We start from the raw sequence: 10374 nt of genomic DNA on the forward strand, positions 1-10374 counted from the left end.
TTCATGGGATTACAATTTACACAAATATGAATGCAGGAATGCATATACCCACACACACATAAAATCACACACAGTCTCAGATCCCACATTCAGTTAAAACCTCTCTCTCACACACACACACACACACACACACACACACACACACACACACACACACACACACACACACACACACACACACACAGAGGGAATTTAGAACCATTAACCTATTTCTGACAAAATGATAACTCACTTGTGTCTACATCATGAGAAATTACTAACAACTCTTGGGGTCTAGAATTACACTGATACTTAAATTTGACATAAAATGTCAACTAAAAAATCTACAGTGTCCGGTAGCCCCTGGAGTCAATAAAAAAAAGGTACACTGTATATATTTTAGACAGATGGCACAGGATGAACCCTGGTAGATATATATGGGCATAGGGGCAGACACCACACATATGATATTTCAGCTGCTGATAGGCTTGTGTATAGGGGCTGGGACAGGGAGTCAGAACACACACACACACACAGGAAAGTGGGTGGCAGGAACAGCATTCCTTCATTATAAAAAAAAAGTGTACATTTCTTTTATATTTTTTATGTCATTTAAATGGTGTTTATATATGTTCTATTGTATGGTTCTATGTCTGCAAAACTTTACATTAGCCTGCATGCTAGCTGACTAAGGAGCTACAGCAACCATCAGATGCGATGGAGATTATGGGGGTTACATGTTGTTAACAAAAGACAATTACATCCACTACAAAATCTTGCAATAATGATTTTATTTGAAGTTGCAGTATATGCATATGCATGTATATTTTGTGTGTCTATGTGTGCTTGCAGCAATACCTGTTGGAAGACACTGGTAGCTATGAAAGCACATCGAGGGTTGAAGGCTCCAGTGCCACAAACGTACAGGTGAGTCTGATTAAAAGGCTGCAGGACTCGCAAGAAGTTGGCACACTCCAACTGGACAGAGAGAGACAGACACACACGCACACATAGAGTTTAATTGTATTGAAATAACATCATCAAAAACAACTTTATGTTTGCCATTTGGATCTGTTGTGCATGTTAAAAATACAAATTAAACTTTGCCCAAACTGTCGGAGTATTTACACACAAAAGACATGAAGGGCTCTGGCTACACTGAACTTGAAAGTAAGATATGTTTGCTCGATGAGCATCACCTGTTTTTCCTTTCTTCTCTGTCTGTCCATTTTGCAGGTTAGCTAAATTTTGTAATCTAGCTAACCTGCATCTTGATATCCTTGCCAGCATCAGAGCTGTTTGTTCATTGTTCCTAAATGAATCAGATCCATTCAACTTTAGTTCCGCACTAGATTGTAATCTATTATGCAACTGTCTTCCTTTATTGCTGCAGAACTTTTTAGACAGCTTCTTGTGTGCAGCGGCATTATAACATTGCAGCAGTTAGTGAAGAAAGGATGTTAAACCTGATATGACCGGACTTGTAGGCCACTGATCCATATCTGTGTAGAATTCTGTGTAAATTAATTTTTCTTTCCTGTGTGACTTTAAAACCAATCACCTGCATTCAGTGTGTGTGTGTGTGTGTGTGTGTGTGTGTGTGTGTGTGTGTGTGTGTGTGTGTAAATCACCTCTGGATCCTTCCCAGCCATGAGACATTCTTGGACACGGTCTGGACTAGCTGGCCAGTACAGCTACAGAGAGCGAGCGAGATAAAGAAAACAAAGAGGAAGAGAAAAAGATTTTAAAAACAGCTTCTATTACTCACTCTAAATCCCAGATAAAAGGCTTTTGGCATTGACAGGTGCTTGACGAGGAAGGGAGGCAGGGAGAGGCGGGAAAACATGACTAATCTACATGAAAAAAAGACAGAAGGAGAAGAGGGAGATTGTAATACCTCTTGTTAGGTAGCTTCAGGAAAAAAAGAAAAGAAAAACTAACTGGCAGCGCCGCTGAGTCCTGATGATGAGTCAAGCTGTCAAAGCAGCAGTGATGGTGGCAACATGACAAATTAATCTACCATTTAAAGGTGCTCTAAGGGATGTTGGATTATGTTACTTCTTGTTGGCGTTCAAAGTATTTTCAAACAAAACAAGACTAGCTTGCCCCTCCCTCCTACTTATCCCGTCCCCTCCCTTCTGTGCTTCCCCGCACTAACCCCCCACCATCAAATCCTCCTTGTCGGTTATTGGCTGGAACGCTGTTTGTGTATGCTTTGTGATGCAGGTGGGCACAGTTTGTTTTTGTTGCTGTTTGTAGACCCTGGGCTGTCTGCAGAGACCACGTTTTTTACAGCGTGTTCTGGGGACAGGCAGCTCGTGGCTAGTGAGGAGTTATTTGCTGTATGTGACAACAAATGTTCTAGCCTAAAACGCGCGTGACATCGCTTAAGAGCACCTTTAACTGCCATTACTGTGTATTTAGCTACTCACATGTGCACAGTAAGGTGCACAGTAAGTGTTGTCATTAGTTTGGAGAAAAGTGGATTTTTCTGGGTAAATGTCCTGTTATTGTAAACAATAATCGTTTTGTCATTCATAAACATATATAATTAAATATAATTATTTGTGAGATTACACCAGTTCCAGTTGTGCCAATTGTTTTGATACAGCAGTAAACTATGCTGAGTGTGGCGGTGTTGAAGACTCCATGGTCAGGATGCTATTTATTCCTAGTTAAACACGTTTGAGAGAACCAAACGGAAATCTAACGGCCCAAACAAGTTTTCAGCTCTTGTAACTTGGTTTTCTGTCATGACAGATTTGTTTTCGTTTTGCAACAAGTTTCTAGTCTGTCTGATGGACAAGAATCAGATTGTGTGCCTAGTTTGTTAAAAGAACAGCAGGCTGTCTAAAAGACAAAGCTGTTGTCTGATTTGTTTTGGTTAGACAGTTTGCCCACACAGAAGCCAACATACTTGCCTCACGTCTCATTCTGATCTTCAACCAGCCCACAGGCCAGGTCATTATACTTTATATTTTCTTTTCTCCATAATGTATAGGCTTTTTGCCATGTGCATCACTGCCAAATAAGAAAATAAATGACAAAGTAAAAAGGAAAAAGGAAGTAAAACCCTTGCTATGCTGGCTCAGGGTCAGTTATGAAGACATTAACTAATTTAAGTATTTAGTTAAGACGTGAGAAAGTCTTTATTCACTTTTTTTTTAAACTGTCTTTATCACAAGGTCTGAATAAAATCCCAAGGTTGTTAAAGAATCAGGTCGTTATTTGCTTGGGTCTGTTTGGGTTTGGTTGTTTTTTAAATGGATTAGTTCATCCTGAGTTCACCCAAAAAAAGACTAATTATCTAATCAGAAAATGGATGACTTCACCAGCAGATTATTTTTAACGTAATCAGTATATAACAATAAAAACACTCCAAAATGGACATTTTTCCACTGTTTTTATATCAAAATAATAAAGGCAAAGATAATGAGAAAAAGAAGTGCAGTTTTTTTCATATAGCAGCTACATGACTAAACTACTTTCCCTCAGAGCAGTGAAGTAGAGATTGAATTGATACATTAAGTAAAAAATGAAGGAATGTAACTTTTGTTTTCACGTCCCAAAAGTGCTAAAATATCACCCAAATGAAAAAACTCTTGAGCTGCTGATTTATTTATTTGTTTTTTCGTCTCTACGAGTCTGAATTGGCTTCAATCCATAAAATGTGACACCAACTCTTCGAAAGTGATTAATGGCAAATGATGGTGCTTTCAGGAAACAATTTCTTCTGGGTGTCCAGTAATCGTTCCCTGCTGTAGTCCTTCCCGCAGAGCCCGGTGCAGAGCCGAGACAATCAGATTAGATTAGAGACCACGTTCCCTCTTATCTCCAAATACCACACACTGACAGGAACATGGACCACCACTAAAGGATTCTCGCCAGGTAAGACTTCAGTCAGTGTAAATGTACTTCTCAGTGACTGGCAGTTTAAAAAACTAAAAGGAACATAAGGGGTCTATGTAAAATATAGAATTCACTAGCAAGAAAAAAATACAAATCAAACAAGGAAAATTGATGTTGAGAAATGACTATTTTCTGTACTTCGGTAGGGAATACCAGTGTGCCAAGTAGTGAGAATGAATAAGGAACAAATATGCAACAGAAAGCCACAAACACACTTAAACCCTTGGTGAACCTTTGTGTAAAGTGGGTTGCCAGCTGTAGACTCACACAGAAGGAATGCCTTGGGTTTTTTTGGCCTGATCAAAGAAAAATGCAACTGAAGGCAACAGTGTCACGTTTGGCACCCTGTGATGGACTGCAGGAACTGTTTACGTGTTTATCACTCTGTGCCAAAACCAGTTTTACTGAGCCAGTAAGACTGCACATATGTGTTAGGTTTAAACTCATGAAAAGAAAAGAAATAGGAATAACTTTGTCTCAAGCTGCACTGATAAGAAGCTCTGGATGTCCGTAGCAGAGAAAATAAACAGAAATGTGGAGAATATGGCACTGTGAGTGGTTTAAACATCACAAGACAAGAAACTGCACATGAGGTGGAACCGTATAAACAGACTATAAATACTGCATGTACAAATATATAACTTTACTGCCAGCACGGAGCTGAGTTATGAGTCGACTATGACTATCTATCCTTTTGTTGGCTCACTGCATGGCTGAGTGGGTGGCTGGCCAGCTTGACTGCTGTCTGCTTGCCTACCTGATAGCGTGCGTGTACATCTCACAGATGAGGGTATTGATTTGATCCAGCAGGGCAGAGTTATGAAAAGGCAACATTGTCGCTGTCCTTGCTGTGACCCTGAACCTAAGCAGACTAGTTGGCAAACCGTCATCATGTCTGTCTGGATTTGAAAATGACAGCTGCCGAAGAAAACCCAGATTCTTTAGCAAACCTGTATTAATAGTCAATGAGTTTTTCTTTCAACCCAGATTTCTATGTTCCTGTGCACCTAAAAGTTGGTGTGTTTCCTGCTGCAAATCTTGCTTTGGGCTTCTTTAAGTTAGAATAGCACTGATGTTAGACACGTGAAGCATCCCACAGTCCCATTAGCATTAGAGACATGTGTCCGGGCGGGACCTTGACCAGCGGAATCAAGACAGGGCAGCGCAGAGCAGTCTGCGTCAGGGTTTAAGATTCATATCAGTAAGCTTCATATTATCCATGTTATGCGAAAATCCTGGTATTTAAAATGTTAATATACACTTAAAAAGAAATTGATAATTCAACTACATCAGAAATTGCACAAAAGCATGACACTCACTGGTATAAGAAACCAATAAATAAAATAAAATAGGCTAAAAAAGCAGAGTAGCTATCCAGCACCAATAAGAGTTCTGCTTTTTGGCAGTGAACGTGGACAGTGGTGGAGGTAGGAATGTGCGGAATGTGCATTAAATAATTTGTGGCCTGACTGAAACCCATTATCTTGCTATCTGTTTGTCCATTTGGAAAGTTACAAAAATAAGGCAACAAAGGGGTTTTCTCTTTATTGAGGGTGTCCAAATAGTAGTTTCTAATACATATCTTATATACATAGACCTCTAGTAGTGCTATGGAGCTGTTTTTCAATGAGTGGGTCTCCATTTTGTTTGCCTCTTACACACGCACAATGCACACGCACACATGCACAGATGACACGTTGCACAGTCCTGCTAATGGTGTCACACTATTCCACTGATGCAAAAGCAGAGAATAAGACTGCAAGCCATTAAACATGGATGTAATTTAAGATGGATTTAAAATACTTAAAAATCGGCTTTGCAAATGTTTTATCACTAAGGAAATGTACTCGACTCGTCCGTTAGTTTTAATTGTTTTTGCGAGTAACCGACTCAGGTACTCTATATAATTCAATGTGAGTAACACTAATGTTGAAATTACATAACATGTCCGTCTGTCCCTTGTAGCCGTGTTAAATTCGCCTGAAGCTAATGCTTACATGTTCAGGAGGAAATTAGCCAACTAGGTTTCTTTTTGGGCTCTAAGCTGCCTCCATCTTTCAAATTCATCTCCAATATTTACCATGGGTTTGTTACGTCTCTGGTCACGCAACTGTTGGTCGGGTCGGGTGGAATGTATCTCCGTTGATCCTGTTGGTTTGTTTGCTGCTTTCATGGCTGTAGCCTACTAATGTTATAGCTGTAGCACACTGGGTTTACGTTTTTACAGGTACACAGTATGTACAGTATATTTGGCAACCCGGCCTGGCTGTCAAACTGGGCAGTTGGTAACAACACACCCGTTTCGTCCCGGAACGGAAAATTAAAAAAGGAGAAAATATAGGCATTAGCATTGTTGTTATAAAAGATAGTCTTTCAACCTAGCTTGCTTCCTTAATATCTGATGATACTTTAGAGTCATTTTTGGATTTATTACAGTAAATATAGTACATATTGGGCCTTTAACATACATTTGGTTTGTTTACAAGAAACTCCAAAGGGCCCCTTTAAGTTGTTAGGCCTTTGACATATTTCCAAACGTAAGTGGATAAACTAAACAATACATGGTGATGAGGTCAAAATTAAGTGCACATTTTAAGTGAAAACACTGCAGCTTTAATGGCGTGGCCGAGTTAGAACAAGGTAGAAAGGTGAGTTAGGGGGAGATACTGTAATTCTACTGGTAAAATACTGTTATTGTCTGTGTGAAGTTAATTTATCTTAATATGAGTTACTGAAGGTAAAAAACAGAAAACAGAGGCTGAGGGGTGTGTGTGTGTGTGTGTGTCTACCGGTTCTAACCTTGCGTGGGTTCTGAGTTATGTCGTCCAGACTGGTAGACAGCAGATTATCTTTCATGGCCACATACAGACGCCTCTTGTCTTCGTCAGGCTGCAGGGAGTGCAGATCTCCAGCCACCAGGGGCAGTGTCAGCAGGCGGCCATTCTGGATCAGCTCTGGCGCAGGAGAGGAAGACAAAATGAAGGATTACAATCAGCAGAAATGGGCTCGCAGCTTGTTCAGTTTTGAAAATGTGCAAGGGAACCTGGAAGAAATGAACATGTAATACACTTTCTTGCAGAGAGTACGATTAGAAGTTGGATTACACCTATGCATTATGGAGCTTAAGCCAGGCGTTGATTATCTTAGCTTACCATAAAGATAGGAAGCAGACGAAACAGCTAACCTGGCTTTCTACAAAAAACACCTTCCAGCACCTCCAAAGCTCATGAAACAATCTATCTTGTTGGTTTTAATCCATACACAAACTGGAATGTTAAAATGACACGTTGTGGTTTTACTGTGAGTAATGAGAGCCAGGCTAGCTGCTTCCTCATTCTTTATTCTATGTAAAAGTAAGCTTATCGACTTATGCCTTTAGCTCTACTCTGAGGGGGAGTAGAGTCAAGTTTTTAATGTTACTAATGGGACATTTGGTTTACACACAGGCATGGGTTTGAAGAACAACAATGAACACATAAAGATAAAAAGATTAAAATACACACAACACCCAATTTAAATCTCTGTTTTTGTAAGTACAGATGGTCAGAGTTTTTCAGCAGACAAACAATCAGATAAAGTGATGTAATGTTGGTCAAAGACACACTTTCCTACACCTGCAGTATCCATCCTATGCACACACATTCACATTTGTCAGTTGTTTGTCTTGTAGCATCATTAATGTTATCACACTGGACACCTCAGGTCTAACAAAAGAAACTTGGAAGGAATGTATCTTTTGGGAATAAACAAACACAGACATGCACACTTACACACAGACACACTGTACCTGAACTACATCTCCAGACAGATTTGATGATAACTAACAATTCTGAAAGCACAGATAACAAGCATGCATCCTAAATGTTTTTTTAACGATTACACTGTCGCACCATGTAAACTATGAGAACTATGAGAACTCTGCACGTCCGTCTGTCTTATGTTAACTTTCATATTTTATGTGCCAAGTGTTCAGTGGATTGGGCTTGGCGTCGGCTCACAAAACTAAAAGCACAAACATATAGGCTTTAAAGCAGCACCAGGCATGGCTTCCCACGTTGGCAGCTCTAAATAGCAGTGAGAGGCAGAAAAAGCTTATGAAACACAGTTTGAACTTCAAAACTCAGAAAGTTGGGATTATGTTAGTAAAATGCACACAGCATAGTCTTGTCTAGCAAGCTGGCCACTCTGCGATGCTTTATACCAAATGGTACCAAAGGGGCAAGAGGCAGAGGAGAGCATTTTCCAACCAGACCCTAAGGAGAAATTGGATAATATAATACAGCCTGTAATCAACATAAATTATTGCTCAGTGTAGCTTTAGCACACAATATTGGTACACTCTGGGGAAGATTTAAAGGAGTTATTAATGATTAATCATCGTTCACTGTGGCAGCAAACTCAGCTTGCTGTTATTAAAAGCGAGATCGTGTATGGTTTTGTATCGTTAAAGCGGTGCGTCACGTCTTCCTTTTGCAGTGATGGATTACACCTCTCAAACACACGCCGTGTTTCCTCAAGTAGCTAAATCTGTACTGACACAAAGAGCACACAGAATAATCTAGTCAATATACCTTACATTAACACGGGCATGGCAGTGCTATCTTTCAGCATGGGCACCTTTACTGAGAATCATTCTTTCAAACCTAGCAGCTCTAGCTAGCTAATTATAGTGTGTATCAGAAATTCACTGATTTTCAGTGTCAACCAGTTTCTGTACGGATCAATAGGAAATGTAAACCTGCAATAGAAAGCTAACTAATGTAGCTTTGTGTTTGTACGGACATGGCTCTTGATGTAGCTGTCTCCGTCAGATTTCAATGTAATCTGATCAAGTTAAAACCTGTTCAACTTCTTCTGGGCTGATGAAATTAAAAATGCATCGTAATTAGCCAACACTATCCTCTTGTAGGCTTACCCAACACAAAGATAAAACTTCTTCTCATGGTACCTCTAGTTTTCCCACCACATTTACAACCCAATGAACACAAAGATATCCATCAAAATATGAATTTTGCCCAAACAGCCTTGCATCTCCAAACACATGGTGATTATCCAAACTACAGCTGACTGAAGCAGAAAGGATCTAAGAAAAAAAAGGAATTAATGACTCAGAATACCTTCAACACTCTGCAGTATCTGTTCTTTATATGCTACATATCACTTTAGTTGGCACGTGGGCATAGTATTAGAAAAAAGAAAATAGTTTGAGAAGAGTTATGAAAAGATGAAGAGACTTATAGGGTGAATGAAATGTGTTGAGGAGTGAAAACTGAGAGGTAGAAAAGGAAAAAAGGAGCAATTGGCATATGTGGTGAGAAGTAGGACACTGCTGGGTGCTGGAGATCGATCTGAAATACTGAGAAATAAATGAGACAAGACCGCTGTCAAGGACCATGAAATGAATACAGACTGGATATAAAATACAATGATAGATGAAGAGTATCTTAAGCTATAACACACAAGAAATGCAGGTGCCGATTGTTCACCTCATTTCAGCTTCACGCAGTCCCACAAATATGGATTACGCTCTGGTAACTAAAGATGCCACCGAGCTGTAAACTCCAGGCTTCACATTCGGCCATTTCCTCCTGCACTTTTAACTGGTATGAGCACCAGACAAACAAGTCCATCACGCTTAACTACATTTACAGGAATTTAAATCTGTATTTGTTTGGACCCGATCCAAATTCATCAAAATGTCTAAAACGCTGGGGTGACAGGTTTTCACAACTCTCCCCAATTAACAAGCAACATGCTGTGAGCCCATGTGACTTTTGTTTACGGTTTCTGGCTGGTATATTAGTATGTGATCCCAGAGAACCAAATATTCCAAGTCTGCCATTCTTTTGGACCGAAGAAAACGTTGTTAAATTTGCTGAATCTGTATTATTATATTGCTGATTTGTTTTCGGAAGCCTTTGTATCTGTATTTTTCACTGTGCACATAAACCACAACGTAATTGTGAGACAGCGAAATAGCAAAGGTGGATAAAGTCAAAAAGAGGAGGAGGTGGAATAGAGGATGGTAGGAATGAGAGCAAAGTGACAACAAAAAATCAAATGGTCTGATGGGTGAAAATGTCAAAACATGACAAGATGACAGACAGATGAGGAGAAAGGGGAAGAGGAGGGGGAGGAGGAGAGCAAAAGGAGGAAGCCGAGTGAAAGAAATGTTGATGCAAGAAATTAATAAATATTGAGGATGATGATAAGGATGAGCAGGAGGAGAAAGAATAGAAAAAAGCCAGGTTGGGATTGGGCAGGAAAGCTTGATGAGGGTAGAAAAGAGAGCTCCTGTAAGAACCACGTTGCAATGACAGGGCTGGGGGGAATGATGGACATCTGGATGGATTGAAGAAGAAGTGGAACCAAGTGAGAAAGGAGGATGAAGGGGAAGCCAAAAGTGTGAGGGAAAAACGTAGTGTAATAACAGAGTGAGGAATGATGGATAGATGGGTGGCTTGAGTAGGAGGAGGTGGAGGAGAG

The 10374-nt window shown here is 39.9% G+C and overlaps 1 protein-coding gene across 2 annotated transcripts in view; it reads right to left on the reverse strand.

Moving 5' to 3' along the window:
* Positions 1-10374, reverse strand: part of sema3h (sema domain, immunoglobulin domain (Ig), short basic domain, secreted, (semaphorin) 3H) — a 51523-nt gene that overhangs the window by 23871 nt on the left and 17278 nt on the right. For both annotated transcript variants that reach the window (XM_032519967.1, XM_032519966.1), the window contains exons 2-4: positions 6688-6842; positions 1611-1673; positions 838-957 (exon numbers count right to left, since the gene is read on the reverse strand). In XM_032519967.1, coding sequence (XP_032375858.1) covers positions 838-957; positions 1611-1673; positions 6688-6842 — 338 coding nt within the window. The remainder of the gene's footprint in view (positions 1-837; positions 958-1610; positions 1674-6687; positions 6843-10374) is intronic.

The sequence above is a fragment of the Etheostoma spectabile genome, chromosome 7, assembly GCF_008692095.1.
Source record: "Etheostoma spectabile isolate EspeVRDwgs_2016 chromosome 7, UIUC_Espe_1.0, whole genome shotgun sequence".
NCBI lineage: Eukaryota > Metazoa > Chordata > Actinopteri > Perciformes > Percidae > Etheostoma > Etheostoma spectabile.